Here is a 22,385-nt window from a genome sequence, read left to right as displayed (position 1 = left end):
TTTTCCCTAGAAAACTAACCATTTCTTATTTACTTCAGTTGTATGCATGGCCTCTTCTGGAAACTGTGTTCTCAGAAGTCCTGACAAGAGAGGAGTGGCTAAAATTATTTGATAACATCTTTTCCAACCAGCCGTCATTCCTCCTGATCGCTGTTGTGGCCTACAACATATGTTCTAGGACTCCTTTGTTGCACTGCAATCTTAAAGATGATTTTGAGGTGAGTATCCTTTGCTTAAGTGGTTGTTTGCAAATTTTGGTGTTTTTTTTTTTTTTTTTTTGCTTTTGGGGTCACACCTGGAGATGCACAGGGGTTACTCCTGCCTCTGCACTCAGGAATTACTCCTGACAGTAGCTCAGGGGACTGTATCGGATGCTGGGAATCAAACCCGGGTCGGCCACATGCAAGGCAAATGCCCTACCCACTGTGCTATCAGTCCAGCCCCAATTTTGTTAATTTCATGGAAAATTCCATTGACTGCTTCCAGTGTTAGGTGGTGGGACTGTTGTGGAAAACAAGTTGCACCCCATCCTTACCCCTTGCATCATTTGTAGACAGGCAATAGGCAAATTACAGCAGAAGGTTTGTGTTAAATCAGAGCTTCAGGGCCAGAGACACAGTACAGGGGTTAAGGCTCTTGCTTTGCATACAGTTGACCCAAGTCTGATCCCCAACACCCCATCTGATCCCCTAAGCACCTTGAGTGCAGAGCCAGGAGTGAGAAGTGACCAACACTGGGTGTGTGCCCCAAAGCAAAATAAAACAGGCATAAATAACAAAATCAGAACTTCAGTAAGGAAAAAAGATACTTGAGTTTTGAGCTTTTGATTTTTATTTTGATTTTTAATAGGTGTTTTTTATTCATGAATGATTTTTTTTAACTTACATGAATGATTTATTTATTTTTAATCAGTGACCCACAGGTCTAGATGATCTGGACACCTGGACACTTCTTGTACATGCAGAATTATAATTGAGAATTGTACAACTTGCTGGGAAAGTGACAGAAAAAAAAAAAACACCCGAGAGAGAGAGAAAGAGTGTGTGTGTGTGTGTGTGTGTGTGTGTGGGTGTGTGTGTGTGTGCGCGCTGCTGCTGCTAAGAATCAAACTCGGGGCCTCACACATGTGAGCCACATCTGCGTCTCAACAGGTGTTTTGTCAGAAGTTCTTTGGGAGACAGGATGAATGAAGTTGGCTTGTTTGTTGGTGATGTCTTTTGTGGCGCCTATCAAACTTTATTTTATTTTATGTTCACAAGATACACACACATATATATACATATATATATATATATATATATATATATATATATCCAGATCTGATAGCAGAAAAAAGAATGTGACTATTTTAGATTTTTTTTAAATCGAACTATTTTATTTTCAGAGACTGGTTTCTATTCAGATTGATTTTGGTGGTCCCTGCGCATCACTGTTCTGATTGTTGCTGGTGTGTGCAGAACCTCAGCACTCAGCATGGACAGCTGTGGCTCCTATTTTTGTTTAAAAATTATTTTGGAGGGGCTGGAGTGATAGCACAGCAGGTAGAGCATTTGCCTTGCACGCGGCCGACCCGAGTTCGATTCCCAGCATCCCATATGGTCCCCTGAGCTACCGCCAGGAGTAATTCCTGAGTTCAGAGCCAGGAGCAACCCCTGTGCATTGCCAGGTGTGACCCAAAAAGCCAAAAAAAAAAATTATTTTGGAAATGGAAAGGGAAAAGATTCAAGTATAGAATTCTTTTTTCAGGGGCTAGAGCGATAGTACAGTGGGCAGGGCATTTGCCTTGCACACAGCCGACCCGGGTTTGATTCCCAGCATCCCATATGGTCCCCTGAGCACCACCAAGAGTAATTCCTGAGTGCTTGAGCCAGGAGTAACCCCTGAGCATTGCTGGGTGTGACCCAAAAAGCGCAAAAAAAAAAAAAAATTTTTTTTTTCACTGTTGAAGTATTCTATTTAAGAAAGCCTAAGTTTTGAGTCTAATAAATCTATGTATACAAGATCAGGTGTTTTGGTTCTCAGGCCACACTGGCAGTGTGGCTCCACGCTGGTGGGGCTCAGGATGCCGGCAATCGAACCAGGTTGACAGCACACAAGTGCCACTGTACTATCTCTCCAGCCCGCCAGTCCTTAATGAGTTACTTTTCAGGTGTTATTTCAAAAGCTCATAATAAAGTTGGGAAATTTTAACACATTGAAAATATGAAATTGACGGGCCGGAGTGACAGTACAGCGGGTAGGGTGTTTGCCTTGCACGTGGCCTACCGGGACTCGATTCCCAGCATCCCATATGGTTCTCCGAGCACAACCAGGAGTGATTCCTGAGTGCAGAGCCAGGAGTAACCCCTGACTGAGCATCACCAGGTGTGACCCAAAAAAGAAAAAAAAAAAAAGAGAGAAAAGAAAATATGATATTGAACTTTCATTTTAAGTTTTTACAACCTCCAATTCACAGAAACAGTGGGGCCAGAGCAATATAGTACAGTGGATAGGGTGCTCACCTTGTGTGTAGCTAACCTGGATTTGTTCCCTGGTACCACCTGTGGTCCCCCAAGATCCATCAGGAGTAAGCCCTCAGCACCTCAGCACCATGGGTATGGCAAAAAAAAGGAGAAAAAAAAAAGAAATTCTCTTCAATTTAAGTTTACTTCATAATTTCTTTGTTATATAACCCTCGACTTAAATGTCAAGTTTTCTTCCAGTACTTTTTTCACCACCGGAATAACCTGGACATAAGTGCGGTCATCCGAGAAGCTTACCGTCTCATGGCCACCACTCCTGCTGACCTCCATCCAGACAAAATGCTCAATGTCTTTGTGGCACTGACCAAAGGGCAGTATCCAGTGTTTAATCAGTATCCAAAATTCATTGTGGACTATCAGACACAAGAACGAGAAAGAATAAGGAACGATGAATTAGATTTCTTAAGAGAGAGGTAATTATGGGTTAGGTGGAGTTTTTTTTGTTTGTTTGTTTGTTTTTGTTTTGTTGGTCAGAAAGAAACAGTCTTTTATAACTCTAAACAAGACAGATTTGTATGAGAAGTGTGTGTTAGTAGGTCACTGTCACTGTCCTGCGGTTGTTCATTGATTTGCTCGAGCAGGCACCAGTAATGTCTCCATTGTGAGACTTGTAGTTACTGTGTTTGGCATATCGAATATGTCATGGGTAGCTTGCCAGGCTTTGCTGTGCAAGTGGAATACTCTCGGTAGCTTGCCAGGCTCTCTGAGAGGGGCTGAGGAACTGAACCCAGGTTGGCCGCATGCAAGGCAAATACCCTACCCACTATGCTATTGCTCCGGCCCATGTTAGTAGGTATTTTAATAAAATCAGACTTTGAGAGCTTGGAATACTCTTTAAGATATTTTATTCTTACATCTAGACATAGAGTCACACATATTAATAAGCATGCACATTGTGTGTGGGAGGGCTGTTCTTAAACCAACAAATGGGTCTTCCCATTGGTGTTTTGCTGTCACAATAAAAAAAAAAACCATATCTTTAAGGCAGACAGTCGAAGATATGCGGGCTGAAGTTGACCAACAAAGGGTTGAAGATGAAGCTTGGTACCAAAAGCAAGAACAGCTTCGTAAAGCTGAGGAAGCAAGAAGAGAAATGCTCTTACAAGAGGAGGAAAGGATGATCCAGCAGAGAGAGAGGTGCATTTCACTGCCTTCTGCTCATTGTAAAAAAAGGACTGCCTCTAATATTCCTGCCTGTGGTATTCTGTCAAGCAAATACTCATTAGAAAGAACCCAACTTACACTGCTGTTCTTAAAAAATGGGCTTGTTGGGCTCTTGCCCTGCGCACAGTTGGATCGGATTCCCAGCATCCCATAGAGTCGGTCCCCTGAGCCCTGTCAGGAGTGATCCCAGAGCACAGACCGAAAGCAAGCCCTAAGCAACTGTTGGGTGTGCCCCTTAGCAACCCCCAAAACAGTGCTTGTGAGCTATGAAGCCAATGGCTTGTAGCCCGCTAGTCATTTAAGTCAGGTTTTATAAGGCATATTATAAAAATTGTGAAATGTGCTCCATATAAATCACTGTTGGGAATTTTTTTTAATGGAATCACCATGAGATTTACAGTTACAAAATTGTACATGATTAAGTTTCAGTCATATAGTGTTCCAACACTCATCCCTTCACCCTTTACCAGTGTACATTTCCCACCACCAGTGTCCCCAGTTTCTCTCCCGCCCCCCTCCCTCATCTGGTTTTGAGGCTCTCTCTCTCTCTCTCTCTCTCTCTCTCTCTCTCTCTCCTCTCTCTCTCCCTCTCCCTCTCCCTCTCCCTCTCCCTCCTCCCCCCTCGCTCTCTCTCCCTCTCTCTCTACTTTCTCTCTCTCTCTCTCTCTCTCTCTCTCTCTCTCTCTCTCTCTCTCTTTTGCAATGCTGGTACTGAAAGGGTATCCTGCATATCATTTTACCTCCTTATTAGGAAATGTTTTTATTGTTCCCCTGGGTATGTTTTTAGTCTGTTTGTTTTGTTTTTGTCAAAGACTGGCAGCTGTGAAAAGAGAACTGAAAGTGAAGGAAATGCACTTGCAAGATGCCACACGAAGGCGCATGCTGAAGCTTCAGCAGGATCAGCAGGAAATGCAACTCAGAAGACTGGAGGATGAAATTGACAGAAAGGTGCAGGGTGCTTTTGGGAGCTCTTGTGGAGCCCTTTACTCTCACCTCCAAGTTCAGTGTTATTCCCAGAGTTCACAGTGGATACTAAGTAGCCCACTGAGTTTTACTTACTTTTCCCCTTGGCTATTCTTAGTTACTTCTGTATCTCATTTATAGTTAAATATTTTTTAAATGCCTGGGAAAAGAAGAAATGTATCATTTAACCACTGAGCTAATTGTGAAAGAGAAATGGTTGTTTGGGGGATTGCTTTTTGGGGTTTTTTTGTTTTGATTGTTTGTTTGTTTATTGCTTTTTGGCAATACCTGGGGGTGCTCAGTGCTTACTCCTGGCTCTGTGCTCAGGGCTCACTTCTGACTGGGCTTGCGGGCCATATGTAGTGCCGGGAATCAAAACGGGGTCACCTGCATGCAAAGCAAGCACCTTCCTGTTGCACTATTGCTCTGGTCCCTGGGAAGTGTTCTTTTTTAACATGAACATTTATACATGGCCAGTATTAAAAAAAAAATTCCAATATGAATGAATATTTAGGGAGTTTAAAATGGACCTTTTTCACTTTTCACAAATTTTATCCTATGAGTTAAAGGTTTTCTAATTTTTTGATGTTTATCCATAGTGAAAGGAATAATTACAGTCCTAGTTTCCTGTATTTACCAAAAGCATAGGTTTATTTTCTCTACATAGTTTTTGGAGGGGCTGGGGAGGTGGTCTGGGGTGTTTATTTTGGGCCACACCCGGCGGTGCCTCGGCCTTAGTTCTGACTCTGCATTCAGGCATCATTCCTGGCAGTCACTGCTCGGGAACCAACCATATGTAGTGCTGCATGCAAGGCAAGTGCCTTAACCCTTATACTATCACAGGTCCCTCACCACATGGTCTTTTTGTTTGTTTTTAGCCCTTTTTTTTTGGTGGGGGGTGGGGATGTCTTAAAAATGCCTAATCCAAACACTCGTGTATAACAGTCAAAAAACTTTCAAGTAACCAAATTTTAAAGAAAGGTGAATTCTAACTTAACTGAATTCAAGCATGTTGATAGCCCACAGTAAATTTAAACTTGGAATTTCTACTTTCCGAACCAAATTTTTAAATTATAGAAATTGGGGGTGGGGGGAAGAACATTAAATGCATGTTGTATATAAGAAGAGTAAGAGTTCTATATTTTTATCTGCTCCAGATATAAATTGTGCAGGTTTTTCTAACTTTTAATACTGGCTAATGTAATGTGGTTAAGAAATACCATCTGTTCTCCCAGTCTGGGTAGATGGAGCATATGGTAATTCTGCTTTCTTTTTTAGAAAATTTAGAAAATTATTCCTAGATTCCACAGTGCATGTTGATATATACTATCACTTACTCTAAAGACCAAATCGCTTTTTAAATACTTTGAATATATTGTTACAGGATTAATTAGCCTCTTTAACACAAATTATTTTTTTTTCCATTCTCTTTGGTTCTGTCATAGGTACAAATGAGAGATCGGGAAATTACTACAACAGCCAGAGACATAGAAATGAAACATCTGGAACTTGAATCACAGAAGAGACTGTATGAAAAGGTATAAATCAGCTAATTCCAGTGTTAACAGAGAAGGGTGGGCAGGGAGACAGTGCACAGGGTGAAATAGCGGCTTCCTCATCTTGTCCCCAAATACTGCAGAAAGGACCCCCCAAGCTGGCTGTGGCCCCCAAAACCAAGCCAACCCCAAGGGGGAAATAGGACTTATCCATATTCTTTGTAGATTATATTTATGACTTTTCAGTGTTCATTTTTCTTTTTTTTTTTTTAGCAGAATATACTGTTTCATAGAATTCACTGGAAGCCACAATGTTTCAATGTGCAGTTTACTACATTTCTTTAATTCATGTTTCTTTTTAGCAATTTGAGTCTGGTTGTCTGAAGCACCAGATGTGAGCCCAGATTTTGCCTCAGGATCTTCTGCCCACTTTCTAAGTTTTCTTCTATCTGTGTTATAGTGACTGCAAATTTATCTAAATATTTCACCAGGACCTTCTAAAACAAGAGCTGCAAAATACTTCGTATTTATTTATTTGGGATTTAAATTTGAGGGCCACACCTGGTGGTGCCCAGTGCTTACTCCTGACCGTGCGTAGTGGTCACTCCTGGCTGGGTGACCATATGGAGCTCTGGGGGTTGAACTAAGGTCAGCCAGGTGCAAGGCAAGCGCCCTTCCCACTGTATATGATTATACTTTATTTTGTTTATTTATTTTTTTATTGATTCATCGTGAGGTACAGTAACAAAGCTTTCATGTTTGAGTTTCGATCATACAGTCATCCAACACCCATCCCTTCACCAGTGCACATTATCCACCACCAAAATCCCCATTACCACCACCACCCCACCACTCCCCGCCGCATTCCACACCTCCCCCCTGCCTGTGTGGCAGACAATTTGCACAATACTCTCTTTCTTTAGTTACCTTCGCTATTTCGAGACCAGACCCACCACCACTCATACCTGCCAAAAAGGCAATGCTAGACAATGTGTTTTGTATTGTTCGTTTTGGATGGAATATAATGTCTCTGTTGCAAAGTCTAGGACCATCTCTATCTCTGTAGGAATTTGCTCGGGTCCGAGGTTTGTTTGTGTGTCCTATGATGATACTTTAAATCTGAATCTGAATCTTCTCAATTTGAATTAGCAAGCACCTTCTTAGTACATAAAATTCAGTTTTCATGATAACTAACAAAAAGAAGCTTTGTGAATTAAACTATTAAGGACTACTAAGGACAAACATTTTGTTACTCATTAAATGTTGAAAGCAACATTATTTTCCCTTCTTCCTCGAGATCCCTTAAAGTCAGGCTTTTAGCTTCAGGTTAGTGATTATTTGAATATAAATATATAAATAGGTGCCTCACTTCATTGTTTTTCCCATTCTCCATATTCTGGGGGAAAGTCACACTGTCTACTAGGACGGCTCTGCTGCTGCACTTTGGCGGGCTTGTTGCTTTTCCCCACCATTTCCTAACAGGTTCTTAATAGTGACCAAGAGGCCATTGCAAAAGAAATGAGAGACGATGCAGATGCCTACAGACGAAAAGTGCATCTGGAACAAGACATGTTCCACAGACTGATAGACACAAATCAAACGCGGAGCCACGACACTCAGAAGGTAAAAATCAGGCTAATCGAGCATGTCTCTGTGGCAGGGGAAAGTTCTGTCTCTCATGGCCTAGAGCGATAGTACAGCGGGTAGTGCCTTTGCCTTGCGCACGGCCACCCCCAGTTCAATTCCCAGCGTCCCATATGGTCCCCTGAGCACCGCCAGGACTAATTCCTGAGTGCAGAGCCAGGAGTAACCTCTGTGCATCGCCGAGTGTGACCCAAAAAGGGAAAAAGAAAAGTTCTATCAGCCTTTTAGAATACAAAAATCAACACCTTGCTCTCTCAGGCTCAGTTCATTCATTTCCTTTACTTCAGTCATCAAAGTTCCTAGACTCTCACAGACTCTCACATTATTTTTTTTCCTAAGTTTTTTTTTTAATTGACTTACAGTGAGATACGGAGTTATAAGGTTGTTCATGATTGGGTTTCGGTTATATAATGCTCCAAGACCCATCCCCTCTCATATTCTTTTTAAGGTCACTTCATTTATAGCCATCTGCATGTGCCTTTTATACTCTTTGAGAATATAAAGACCTGGAAGAACATGCAAAGGAAATAGTACCTTTATAAATTAAAGTGTTCGGCCATGTCTCAGAAATTGCCAGAGTGTATTCTCTAGAATAATACCGACCTTTATTTAATGAAACAGCATAACTCAGGATGGCAAATGAATATTGGAAATTCTGTCCAAAAGTTGGTTTTACTAAATATTTTTTTATTCCTAATTAGGGGGTATGGTTCATGGTGAACGTTTAAGAAATTTTCATGAATTGTTTTATAGAATCTCTTGTGGATTATCCTTTCAGAGATATTAAGTGAATTAAAATGGAATAGGAGAACTGCAAGAAAGAATGTGTCGCTATTTATCCTTTCAAGAAAACTTGTCTGCCTGGGGCCGACTGTGGTCCCCAAGCCGGGAATAATGTCACAGTTCCTGCCTTCCTGCTCTATTCTCAGCCTCTTGTCTGGTCCCTGCATGAAAATCCTGCACGTTTTCCCTGCTAGGCCATTTTTCAACCTGCATGTGCTCTTCAGAGCCGAGTTCTGTTGGAAGTGGGAAATAGGGAGAATCGCCCACCTCCACCCATGCCTTAACCTAGAAGTTCTCAACCTTGGCTCAACATTAGAGTCACTTGAAGAACTTTCTAAAAGTACCAGTCAGGTGCCCCAAGAGTTGATTGAATTGGTTTGTGATGGAACCCAGAGGTCAATTTGTTTTAAATATTCTGATTCCCAAAGTGGTGCTGGCACCACTTCCCCAGGACACTGGGCTGATCTAGGGGCACTTTCTGTTTGTTCTCCTGAAATAGGAGTTGCGGGGGGAGGGGTTGAAAAGGGAGTGGTAGCCAATAAGCTTGAGAGATTTTAGTAGAGGATCGGGGTCACAGAGCTACCCTGGACAATGTGGGTGCAGTGAATGGATGTACCATCATTTCAGAGACTCTAACCTTGTTTCCGAAATTTACAAACATTTCTTAGTTAATTGAAGAAAATTTGGCAAAAGCTGAACAAGCATGTCTAAATAATGACTGTCGAATTCAAGCTTTACATAAACAAAGATGTGATGATCTACAGCGAAATGAATGTTACCGGGAAATAGCCAGACTCCTTCGGGAAAACAGAAAGAAAGAATCAGAAGTATTAAATGCAATGATGGGGCATGAAGCTGAAAAGGTAAGAATGGTCTTAGCAACTTCTTGTTTTTAAGCCCTTAAGTGTTACATGTTCATAACATATAGAGGGTGCTTCCAGCCAATTTCTGTTGGAATAGATCTTCAGAGATTATTTTATTTGGGGGCCAGAGAGATAGAACAGCAGATCCAGAGTTTGCCTTACATGTGCCTGACCCAGGTTTGATCCCCTGCGCCTCATATGATACCTGCCAGGAGTGACCCCTGTTGTGAACACAGAGCAAGGAATAAGCCCTGAGCACCACTGGGTGCGGCCCCCCACCAAAAAAAGATGATCTTATTTTGATAGATTGATTATGCGCAGAGAAGAACTCTGCACTCTCATTGGAGCTATACTAAAACAGTTAAACATCAAAAGTAAAATGGCTAAGCATCTTTCTCGTTAACATCTATCTCAACTTCACTCTCAACTTGTTCTGCCGTATTATTTAATATCATTAATTTACAGCACTCCTTATGTTTTTTTTTTTAATTGAATCACCATGAGATAGTTTCAAGCTTTCATGTTTGGGTTACAGTTACACAATGATCAAACACCCTTCCCCCCACCAGTGTACATTCCCCACCACCAATACCCCCGGTATACCCCCCACCCTTTCCCACCCTCCCCCTGCCTCCATGGAAGACAATATTCCCCATACTCTCTAATTTTGGGCATTATGGTTTGCAATACAGACCCTGAGAGGTTATCATGTTTGGTCTTTATCTACTTTCTGCATACATCTTCCATCCCAACCAATTCCTCCAGCCATCTTTTTCTTAGTGATCCCTTCTCTATTCCAGCTGCCTTCTCCCCTTTGCTCATGAGGCAGGCTTCCCAGGCTCATAGATTGGGAGCAATCTATCTGTCCCATGTATCTACTCACCTTAGGTGTCAGCCTCATGTTATGTTTTATACTCCACAAATGGCACTTCTTATGCTTACAACATAAAAGATACTGAATAGCCAGGAATAGCTTCTCATACTAAAATTCAAAATATAGTGACCCAAGGCAGGATGATATATATTCCAGGTCACAGGAAGAAGGTAGAGTAGAAATACAAATGACTCAGAATTCCAGCCAAAGCAACTTATTTTCGCTCTTTTCCAGTTCGTGTTACATTTTTAGTCATATTTTACTGCACAAGATGTTGAGATATGTAATATTTTTAGCAGAAAGCATTAGCACTCCAAATAAAAATGGAATTCTGTGCTTGAAGAGGACACAGAAAATGGACTTTTGAGGACTTAATATTTTATGGTCTTTTATTATTAAGGCACATCATTCATAAGACAAACACAGTTGCGGAATACTACTACTAGCAAACACCCTACCCACTGTACCACGTCTCCAGCCGCTACGAATGTTTAACTAGATCCCAGAATTTGAGGTGGGAGCTGTGTTGCAATGAATGTGCTCAGTGGTGGGGGCATTTGGGGCCGACACGGCATGCACACCAATGCTTGTTTGTGTGCTGTGTCAGAAACGCCCGTGATTCGAAGGTTTTTTTTTTATTTTTTACTTTATTTTATTTTATTTTATTTTGCTTTTTTGGCGGTGCCCGGGGGACCATATGGGATGCTGAAAATCAAGCCTGGGTCGATCGTGTGCAAGGCAAACACCCTACCCGCTGTGCTGTCGCTCCAGCCCCCCAAGGTTGTTCCAGAGCCCCTAGCTGGCATCCAGCCTCGCCTGAGAGTAGACAACCCCTCCGTGCCACGCAGCTCCATACTGGGAACTTATATTATCACTTGATTTGCTTGAGCGGGCCCAGTAACGTCTCCATTGGAGACTTTGTTGTTACTGTGTCTGGCATCACAGTTTTTTGTTTTTTTGGGGGGGGGGGGTTTGTTTTGTTTTGTTTTGTTTTTTTGCTTTTTGGGTCACACCTGGTGATGCACAGGGGTTACTCCTGGCTCTGCACTCAGGAGTTACTCCTGGCGGTGCTCAGGGGACCATATGGGATGCTGGAATCGAACCCAGGTTGGCCGCATGCAAGGCAAACGCCCTACCTGCTGTGCTATCTCTCCAGCCCCCTATTATCACAGCTTTGATGGGGTTTTTCCTCCCTCCCCACCTCCACCCTTGGTGTCTAGTGGAAAGAAGCTGAAGAAAAAGACTTCTACTTGAAATCAGAAAAGAAAGAGTCTGCTGTCTCCGATGCCTTGAGAAAGCGATTTCTAGAAAAGGAGTTGAAGGATTCTATAGAACATGCAGAACACCCACTGGAGGGAGGTGAGTGTTCCTGAAAGCCTTTGGAACTTGACAGGTTTCGGTCTCTTCCTAGAGCCTGTATTCGTGTGAGTAAATCCCGAAGTGTATTCATTGGAAGCTGAACATTGTCACTTTCTTTTTTTTTCCCCCTCCAAAAAAGGAGGATGAGGAAGTGGGTTCGCTAAAACACTGCTCCAAAGGCCACTCCAGAGAGATGGCTCAGAAGGCTGGAGCACTAGCTTTGTATGTGGGAGCCCTTCAGTTCTGAGCACTGCTGGGTGTGTCTCTCCCCTACACTCCCCCCCAAGAAAACCCACAAATCGAGAACAAAAGGGCAAAAAATGTTCCCTCGTTATTTTGTTTTGTTTGGGGCTTTTTGGATCACACCAGCAGTGCTCGGGGGTTACTCCTGGCTCTGCACTCAGGAATTACTCCTGCCTTGCACGGTGGGACCGCATGGGATTCCGAGGATTGAACCCGAGTTGGCCGCATACAGAGCAAACACCCTCTCCACTGCACTATCACTCCGGCCCCTGTTCCCTCATCAGTAGTCTTCCTGCATTCATCCCCTGCGCCCCCATGATATCTTCCCAGCATAGAACATTTTCCACTTCTTAAATTTTACCAGTGAGAGAATTGTGTTTCATAGTCATTTTTTAAAAAGGCGAATGTGTGAAGATTGGCTATTTCCTAGGGGCCCTGTCCTGGTGGTCCTCTAGGGAGCACGGATGGGGGGGATGGACCACACCTAGGGCACAAGCACCCCGGCCCTTTGAGCCAGCTCCCCCGCCCTGGACCAGGGGTGAATTTGCTAGGCCTTAGAGAACCAAGGGGTTGGTTTCAGAGAGTGAAAGTTTCTTGTTGTGTTTGGGCCTCACTCAGCAGTGCTCTCGGGGGCTTACTCTTGGCCCTGTGCTCAGGGGTGACTCCTGGTGGGGCTTGGGGGATCATATGGGGTGCCAGGGATCGAACCCGGGTATGCCAGGTGCAAGGCATGTGCTCTACCCTCAGTGCTGTTGCTCCAGCTCTCAAAGAGCGAGAGTTTCGTGGTGTGGGGCAGCTTTTTTTAACCATGTAAATGCAGCTTTTTAAGATGAATGAGCACAGGAAGTCAAATAAACTGAGCGAGAGGCATGTTATTGTCCGCCTCGGGTTAGCTTCCTGCACCAGTGACTGGCAGTCGATTCTGTTGAACTGCCGACCCTGTTGGCTGAGAATCATTGGGAGTTGATCCTGGATCCCCTGAACCCTGCTTGATAATGCCCTTCCACCCTTCTCCCAAGAAATGTCGGGGAGCAGCAGCTCATGTGTGAGGCTGAGGCGCTGGGCTTGTACCATTACACCGCCAAACAGCAGTGATGGTGGTATAAGCGCAGGAGGCGCCATTGGCAGGGGAGGCCGCTGGCTTCTCTGCTTCAGGAGATCCTGCCAGGGTGTCGCTTCGAGATGCTCCTTCATCCGCCCAGGGGAGACTCACTGACCACATTATCCTCTGGCTTGGCCTTTTGAATGGGACAGCGTTCTCCGAATAGAGGAAGGCGGCAGCTGGAAAGAGTACTCCACAGCCGACCTGCACTCAACCCCTGGCATCGCTTATGGTCCCTGAAACACTGCCAGCAGTGCATCACCAGATGTGGGCCAAAATCCAAAAAAGAAGAAGAGGAATGGGCTTTCTGTCCTGGGCAATTTAAATTTACTTGGGACCATTTATTTGGACTTCATGAAGGCCTCTACACTCTCTCTCTCTCGTTTTTTAGAACTTTTTAAATTTTTAGGACTGGATTGATAGCGGGTAGGGCGTTTGCCTTGTACACGGCCAACCCAGGTTCGATCCCCAGCATCCCATATGGTCCCCCGAGCACCACCAGGAGTAGTTCCTGAATGCATGAGCCAGGAGTAACCCCTGAGCATCGCTGGGCGTGACCCCAAAAAAAGAAAAAATTTATATATTTTTTTTAATTGAGTCACAGTGAGACACACAGTTACAAAGCTGTTCATGATCAGGTTTCAGTCCCCCATCTGTCTTTCTAACAGTCGTACCCAAGTGCCAGATCAGACCCGACTCCTACAGCAGTTTGCCTAGAACCTCTGACCTCGATGAGATTTCCGAAATGGAGTCCTCAAGGCAGGGTAAGTTTTCAACCCGGCTTTCTTCTGTTTCTTGAAAGCTAGCTCTGTTTCAACATGATGATGTCTTAAAAGTATATTTATAGCATGTTGTTGCCATTTCCCCTGGGGGTACTGATAATGAAGATCTTGAAGCAGAGGCCGTTCAATTCTCAGCTTTCCAGCTGCAGGGAAAACTGGATCAGACCCGTGCCCAGTGGGGGCAGTTTGCCGGAGACCCTGATGCAGTTCCACCAGCACCGCGGCCCCCTTGAAAGCACAGTTGGGGGCCCAACAGAGTTTCCGGCTAGTTGAGTCAGCCATGGTCCTGTTTTTGACATGCCTGAGGAAAGAAAGTCTCAGCTCTGCTTTTCAAAATGAAGACGTGTGAGAATGTCCTTCACACCTCTGTCCCAGGCTCCCTCTAATAGACATCTTCTGGGCACTGGGCGGGGTTTCTGGGGGTCTTGTGCTCGTTAGCTGACACGGAACTCTTCCAGGCGGAGGGGTTTGAGCCACATCCTGGCAGTGCTCAAGGGTGAATGCAGGAATTGAATCAGAGTTTGCCACCTGTAAGGCTGCTGGTGGTGGCAGGGATCGAACCAGGCTTAGCCACATGTAAGGCAAGCACCTTAACCCTGCACTCTCTCCTCAACCTCTGATTAGTTCTTCTTTTGTTGTTGCTTTTTTGTTGTTTTGTTTTTTGAGGAACACCCAGCAGTGCTCAGGGGTCCTTCCTGGCTCTGCACTCAGGGGTCACTCCTGGCAGTGCATCGGGACCATAAAAAGTGCGGGTGATTGAACCTGGGTTGACCATGTGTAAGGCAAATAACCCCTTACCTGCTGTACTCTCTCGGGACCCTGATTTGCTGACTTTTAATCCCTTGATATGATTCGCTGGAGGATTTTATTCCTTTATTTTTGCAAGAGACTGGAGAGATCCCGCAGCCGGTAGGGTACAGGTGCTTGCCTTGCACAATGCTAACCTGGATTCGATCCCCTATACCCTTACGGTCCCTCAGTTCTACCAGGAGTGATTTCTGAATTTGGAGCCAGGAGTAAGCCCTGAGCACAAACGGTGTGTCCCCTCCCCTGACCCAAAAAAAAAAAAAAAAAAAAGAAAAGAAAAACTTCAACCACAAAAATACAGACACAGTGCTTGTCTGTAATGGAACTGAAATTTTTTCCTAGTAAGATTTATGATTGAGTTTTAAAAGGGATGAGGGAACAAAAGATTCTGGCTGAGTTCTTTAGTTGAAATGTTTTTCTTTGAGTTTTTTTAGCACAAATTTTTTACAGTGTCAGGAGAGTTCAGTGTTGTGTAAAACCTAAATCTTATTTGCATCTATAAGTCCTGTGTCATACTCTGAACTAATCCAAAGTCACTGGGATGTCAAATGAAAGCTCAAGAGGATCTCAACTGTTCTCTGTTCTGACATATCAGAACTTAACTCTTACCCAGATCATCCTGAATGTGAAAATTAAGTTGAGAACATTTGGTAAGTTTCAGCTTTTGGCAGCAAAACAAAGAAGTTGAATGTATTCCTTTGAGGGAAAAATATTTTTTAAAAATTGAAGCTGTTTGAATCTGTAACCAAGGTTCAGAGCAGTGTATTCACCAGGCCCTCAGTTGTGCCAAATAAGTTATTCTTGGACACACTGTACCCTTTTACTCTTAATTCTGGACTCTCCCTAGATGACTCACTACTAAAAGTTTTTGATTTATTTCCTATATTTAAACATTGAGAAAAAGTGATAGTGTTACAGTTTGCAGTGTGGGCTTCTTGGCATGCCCCTTCTTCATTTTCGTATTGATATTTTCGTAACCTTTATCTGTAAGATCAATGCTGAATCCTTACTAACAGGAATATTAAACTTGCTGATTTCTGATTTTTTTATTACCCCACCCCACCCCCACTGCCCATTATTTATCAATTGAAATTTTGTTTTCAAGTTTCTATAAATCAAAGAAGATTCCATTGGGATGCCCTTGAGCAGGATCTGATGGAAAGAGTGAGAAACCTTCGCCAGAGACTCGCCACCCAGGCTCAAAACCGCTATCGGACGTCCCATCTCTTAGCTGCATAGGACACCGTCAGCAGAGGCTTAGCTCCATCCTACGCAGAGAGAGACTCCAATGTGGCAATCAGTGCCACTGATTATTTTAGATTTATTTATTTTAAATCCTATAAAGGTCAACTTTTTGTATAGAAAAGCATATGTATATGTATAATAATTATGGGTTGTATTTAATTTTGCTGCTTTTTTGACTTCGAAATGGCTTCTTGCACTTTTCACAATAAAAAATAGTTTTTGAAAGCTGTTCAAGCCCGTGCTAGACTCTCCCCGGTCTCCTGCATCCCCCGTGCACCTCAGTAACTCTAGTCTGAGTTACTTTCACACCAGGGCGTGTTGGGAAAACCAGAGAGCTGCAGAACCGGATCTCAACCTGATCTCAGGACTCTGGAGCCCCACGGTGTGGAAGAGCCCGAAGGCGAGCCTACCCCTCCCTGTCCCCCAGAAACGGCCATCGCACAAGTCTCATCGCAGCTGTGCCTCTCCCACTTCTCCTCCAGCACTGGCTCTCCCTTCTCAGCTCTCAGTGGCTCTGTGTGGCCGCTCACAGCATCAGCATCCCGGGGAAGCCCACTTCCCTGAGCCCTTTTCTAAGAGGAGGGATTCTCGTCCAAACCTCATGGATCTGTGTGTCTAATGAGAAAATGCGTGTCAAGTTTCTGGCCTGTTACTTGACATATTAGTAGGTATACAGTACCTATAAGTATCTCTGGAGACACAAAGGATAGTGTCTCCACACTGTCCTTCATGATAAACAAAGTTCTTTTCAGTCGAGTGCTTTCTCATTAGGCAAGCCATTGGTTTCCCAAGACCACTTTCCTCAGCCTTCTCTGTCCTTTTCAAGTTCATTTACAACAAACCTTCATGGTCAGGCTAACATATTTGCAAAAGGAAGTCACAAAATACAATATATATGAATGTGTGTATATGTATTATGTGTATATATATGTTATATATACGTGTACATGCATAGATGATGGAAATTAATGAACTGAAAAGTGCTTATCTTAAAAGCATTCAAATTCTAAAATACTGTGATTCTGAGGCTGTAGCAGTAATATAGTGGGCAGGGCATTTGACTTGAAAACAACCAAACCAGGTTCAATCCCCAGCCCAGCGTAATTTCTGAGCAGAACCAGGAGTAAGCCCTGAGGATCACCAGTTGTGATCCCGAAACAAAAAATGAAAAAAGTCTTTGGTTCTGCCAGTCATTTGTACATTGCTAGTTGTTGACCTGTTTCAGATCTTTTGTTAGCAGTAATACCACCTGGGATTGGTTCTGTAACCACACACATATACAAGAACACACACACACACACATACACACACATCCTCATAATACATACATATAGCAGTTAATTATTTCTATTCAGTGCCAAGTGAGTTATGCATAATTTCAACTAAATCAAGTTCTTTGATGACATTCTTCCATTTTTTTCTAAGAGATTGTAGTTCTCCCAATGATCATTTCTGGGGCATAGGAGGCGGCTTCTGAAGCAGTGCTCGGCGGGCCTTGGAGTCACTGCCAGCAGTTCTTCACCAACCCAACTAGAGAGCTCAGTGCAAGGGCCAAGGACACAGTGCTGCTCGGTCCAGTGATGCTAAGACTACACCAGGGCTGCTCAGGGCCATGGAAGCTATGATCAATGGTGCTTCATGGGCCAAGTGGTGCCAGGGATCAAATGTGTCCCCTATCTGCCTGGTCCCCAAATAATTTTTTTTAATTTATTTATTGAATCACCATGAGAACAGTCACAAAGCCTTTCAGTTCAAGTCTCGGTTAGTCATACAATGATCAAACACCCATCCCTTCACTAGGCACATTTTCCACCACCGAGAACCCCAGTATACCCCCCTCCCAACCACCACCTGTGTGGCAAATTTCCACTTTCTCTCTCTCTCTCTCTCTCTCTCTCTCTCTCTCTCTCTCTCTCTCTCTCTCTCTCTCTCCCCCACCCCCATTGATCACATTCAATATTATGACAAAAGACCCAACATTATTATTTGGAATTTTCCCCAACATTCATCGATTTGCTCAAGTGGGCCCAGTAACGTCTCCATCATGAAACTTGTTGTTACTGTGTTTGGCATATCGAAATATGTCATGAGGAGCTTGCCAGGCTCTACTGTGTGGGCGAGGTACTCTCAGTCGCTTGCTGGGCTCTCCAAGAGGCGGGGAGGAATCAAACTCGGGTTGGCCATGTTGGCCGCTTGTAAGGCAAACGCCCTACCGCTGTGCTATCGCTCCAGCCCTGCGGTAGGGCGTTTGCCTTGCACGCAGCCAACATGGCCAACCCGAGTTCGATTCCTCCGCCCCTCTCGGAGAGCCCAGCAAGCTACTGAGAGTATCTCGCCCGCACGGCAGAGCCTGGCAAGCTCCCTGTGACATGACGTATTCGATATGCCAAACACAGTAAGAACAAAGTCTCCAATTGAGACATTACTGGGCCCGCTCGAGCAAATCGATGATCAACGGGAGGGCCTTTACCTTTACCTTTACCTTTCCCCAACATTCAGACCTGCCAAAAAGACATCATTAGATAATTTGTTTTCTATTGCTGATTATGAAGAGCATATGATGTTGTGTGGCCACAATAGTGGACATGCGAATTTGGATTTCTGGTATTTTAGTAATAAATCTAGAGGGATTACTGCCAAAAGCCCCTGGGTTCTGAGATTGGTTTGTGTGCCTCTGGGATCATGGTCGTTCAGAAGCTGGAGGAGGCATTTGAGGGTGGCAACCCGGAGCATTGTTATAGCATGACTTCCAGAATCAGAGGATGCCTGGGAACCGGGGCGGTCCCCATGCAGCTCAGAAAATAGTCTTGGTGCCTGCACACCAGAACCATGCTTGTAGAAGCTCATGGTCACCGGGTTCCCAAATAATCTTAATAAAGTTATTACTCTTTTCAAAGATTTTACACTGCAAGAGACTGAGTCCCTTCTGCTCAGTCTGCTTGATTGGCTTTTCACAGATGATCACATTGATGAAATAGTAGAAAATATGTTTCTGATTACCTCTCAATGTAACCTTATCCCAATTTCTGGGAATTGATGGTGGGTGGGGAGAAGTTTAAGCAAGACTTAAATTCTCACACACAAGTTTCTCTCTAGTGTCCCCTTAAGTCTGTGGCAGAAGAGCACCCCCTAAAGTACTTTGTAATATTTATTACACCTGTAAGATTGCTCTGGTGTGAACTGTAGAGCATTGGATCCAGTTTTGGCCATCACCTTCCATACTACTTAAAAAAAAATGTATCCAGAACAAACTATTAACTGGATGAAAGATCTTCTCACATTCATTCCATTCATACATTTTTTTCCTGTTGGTATGGCTTGATATTGATCAAGATACGGACTTTTGCTAAAGGTTTTCCCATAGGGAATCCACACTGACCCTTAAGGAGTGGCCAACTTCCAAGACCAAAAACAGAATTAGTAACCGGGATACATATCACAGGTTCTGTACTTACTGCGTAGGAAAGAAATTTGTATTCTACTTTAGGTAATAAGGTTATAAGCATATTGCAGCTTCGCCACCACCAAAATGCTCCAAGATGCTCCACCTGCTTTGTCGTCTACCGGCAGAGCTGCACCATCATGCCCACCCCCAAAGTGGCCCAAGGTCAGCCCCCCATGCCTGCCAGGACCCGTCTCAGGGTTGTTCCCATGGAGGATTACCTGATCCATTGCACTGCTTGTTTCTACTCTGCATGAGTGCCGTCATCTGGTGTTTGTCTTTTTCTCTCTGACTCACTTCACTCAGCTTGACTTTTCAGTTCCATCCAACCTGCAACAAACTGCATGATTTCATCTCATAGCTGTGTAGTATTCCATTGAGTCAAGACCACGATTTCTTTACTCCAAGTGGGAGCATTAACTGCCAAAGACAACCCTTTCCATGAGCGGGAGCAGGAGAGATAGTACAGCGGGTAGGGAATTTACCTTGCATGCAGCTGACCCAGGTTCAATACCCGGCACCCCAAATGGTCCCCCGAGCCTGCCAGGAGTGACTCCGGAGCACAGAATAAGCCCTGAACACAGCAAGGAGTAACCAAAAAAAAAAAAAAAACAAATAATGGGCAGCAGAGCAGAATTAAGGAATTTAGGGGCTGTGGGATTATATTGTCCTTAGAATGAAATGGTCTCCATCCCCCTATTCTTCGAGCCTGGCAGTCTCGCCCATGAACTACCTCTGGTGCCATATAAGCTTATAATCAGCCATGACTCAGGCGGACAGATAAATCTCAGAAGAGAGCAACAGGCTGCTGAGATGCCTCAGACCCCAAAGTCACCTTCCAGTTAAAAATTTAACTCCATCTGTATCACCTTATTTAAAATTTTAGAATTCCTAGCGTGACACTTAATACTCTAAACACTGGGAATAGCACACTTTGGATAGGATGTAAGGTAGAAGGCAACTAATCTCAATTAAAAAAATATTAGCACACAAGGCCTAATTGTAACAACATGTTGTTAATGATCTCTTATACAAGGGCTCAATGGCTCCAGGGTGAGATACAACAGTCTTCACACACTTTGTTCTAAGGAAACCTTTTTTGATCATTTTTTAGAGAATTCTTCATGACAAACAATACAAAATAAATTAGGGCCTACTATTAGGGCAGGCTTGGGTGATGGTGGTTGGGAAAATTCTAAATAAAGGTGGTGGGAAGGTGTAATGGTGGTAGGATTGGTGTTGAAATATTGAATAATAAATTATTGTGAACAGCCTTATAAAAATAAAATTTAAATTTAAAAAAAGAATGGCATGGGTGCAGAGGGAGGAAGATTGAGCCCAACCCCGCCCCCATAAATACTTTTCAGAGGATAAAATGAAATGTATAGGTAGCTCACTACAGTGTTGCTTGTCAGACAAAACTGGCTGAAAACTTGACAAGTCACCCACCCAAATGGAGAACCATGCCCGTAAGCCATTGTCCAGACCTAACCTCATTTCCAGATGCTGCCTGTCTCAAGAGGCCAGCTTCCCTGGAAGGATCCTGTAGCAGCAAGTGCATCCTAAACACCCTGAACAAACGCCTGCCTTCTGCCGAGGGGCCCTTTGCCATGGGGCCCTTGGGGCCAGTGGTGGCATGTGATGCCGTGAGCCCCAGGGTTTTTCTCTGGGCGCCGGAGTGTACCATGCCATAAACACTGGAGGCTGGCAGGCTGCGCTCCGTGGGCTCCGGGACCCGCCTACAGGCTCGTGACGGCGGAAATGCCTGTGTCCCTAAGGCACGTTCAGACCCCGGCCCGCGGAAGGCAGCCGGCGCCGTCGGGCTGGGGGTCTTAGAGCCGTGCCCTGACACTACTTTGAGATGCTGTAGGCGCATCCCTGGACTGCGAGTGCACCCAGCCCGGATTATAAGCCCCCACGACTGTGAGCATCCCCCCGGGACTGTGAGCACCCCGACTGTGAGCACCCCAACTGTGAGCACCCAGGCTGTGACCTCCCCCTGCTACTGTGAGAGCCCCCCGGGACTGTGGGCGCCCTCCCCGGACTATCAGCACCGCCCCCCGTACTGTCAGAGCCCCCCGGGACTTCAGCGCCCCCCGGGACTGTCAAAGCCCCCCGAGATTGTGAGCGCTCCCCCAGGACTGTGAGCGCCCCCCAGGACTGTCGGCGCCCCTGAGGACTGTGAGCGTCCCCCAGGATTGTCAGCGCCCCCCGGGACTATCAGCGCCCCCTCCCCGGGACTGTGAACGCCCCCCCGAAACTGTCAGCGCCCACCGGGACTGTAAGCGCCCCCAGTCCCTAGACTGAGTCCCCCACCCCTGGACTGTGGGCATCCACTCCGGGCTGGGCTCTGGGCACCCACCACGGACTTTGCTTAACGCCGATGCTGACGGGGGGCTTCCCCTGGCGCAGACCATGTGGGCCCTACTGGACTCTAAGGGGTTCTCCCGGTCCCGGACCCCCGAGGAGGCTAAGGAGCTGCAAGTCCGGACCTTGGCGTCCTCTCACCCGGGCCGGGGAGCAGAGCTCGGAAACCGGCAACCCCAGCATGCAACCGTGCGGGACCCGTGGTCTCCGGGACCACAGTAACAAAAGCAAAGCAACAACAATCACCAAAAAAAGGGAAAAAGGAAACTCGTTGTTTTTAAAAATAATCGTAGGTTTTGCGGCAAGGTTTTTAAGTTCAAGGAGCAAAAGTATTGTGCCCCGTGTGAGGATCGAACTCACGACCTTCAGATTATGAGACTGACGCGCTACCTACTGCGCTAACGAGGCACCTAGGAGGCTCTTTCCGCAGTACATTAATGAGGCTGCCCCGGCGGCGGCTGCGCCTGCGCGCAAAGCTCCGCTTGCAGTCTCGGTCCCAGCTGGGCAGTGAGCCCCGGACTCTCGGCCCGGGTTCCCGGGTTCCGGCTCCGCCAGGCGCTGAGCTGCCCGCCACACCCGGACCTTCCTCCGCTGGCCGCCGCGCTGCTCGCTCCGCCAGTTCTAGGCCGCCGCGCCTGGCGGTAAAGCCCTGGGGGGCGGGACACGGCGGAGGGAGTTTTGCACGGCGCTTACGAGCCCTTGTGGCACATCTGTCACCTCGTGAAGCAG

The 22,385-nt window shown here is 45.2% G+C and overlaps 1 protein-coding gene and 1 non-coding gene across 3 annotated transcripts in view; one reads left to right on the top strand and one right to left on the bottom strand.

Annotated features, from left to right (window-relative positions):
* Positions 1–16,065, top strand: part of TBC1D31 (TBC1 domain family member 31) — a 59,242-nt gene extending 43,177 nt beyond the window's left edge. The window contains exons 13-22 of one of the 2 annotated variants that reach the window (XM_056109813.1): positions 132–218; positions 2,703–2,935; positions 3,507–3,659; positions 4,499–4,634; positions 6,095–6,187; positions 7,628–7,768; positions 9,241–9,435; positions 11,530–11,668; positions 13,682–13,777; positions 15,708–16,065. In XM_056109813.1, coding sequence (XP_055965788.1) covers positions 132–218; positions 2,703–2,935; positions 3,507–3,659; positions 4,499–4,634; positions 6,095–6,187; positions 7,628–7,768; positions 9,241–9,435; positions 11,530–11,668; positions 13,682–13,777; positions 15,708–15,841 — 1,407 coding nt within the window. In that variant the 3' untranslated portion in view covers positions 15,842–16,065. Of the gene's footprint in view, positions 1–38; positions 219–2,702; positions 2,936–3,506; positions 3,660–4,498; positions 4,635–6,094; positions 6,188–7,627; positions 7,769–9,240; positions 9,436–11,529; positions 11,669–13,681; positions 13,778–15,707 lie in introns of both variants that reach the window. The other variant, XM_056109804.1, reaches the window with a different exon arrangement.
* A 5,926-nt stretch (positions 16,066–21,991) lies between these two features.
* TRNAM-CAU (transfer RNA methionine (anticodon CAU)) lies at positions 21,992–22,064 on the bottom strand. Its single transcript has one exon. It is a non-coding gene; the product is annotated as a tRNA-Met (tRNA).
* Positions 22,065–22,385: the final 321 nt, after the last annotated feature.

Source organism: Sorex fumeus, unplaced genomic scaffold (assembly GCF_029834395.1).
Source record: "Sorex fumeus unplaced genomic scaffold, SorFum_2.1 ptg000002l, whole genome shotgun sequence".
In the NCBI taxonomy this organism is placed as follows: Eukaryota; Metazoa; Chordata; class Mammalia; order Eulipotyphla; family Soricidae; genus Sorex; species Sorex fumeus.
The sequence above is the reverse complement of the archived record's forward strand: the minus strand, read 5'-3'. Positions and strand labels throughout refer to the sequence as shown.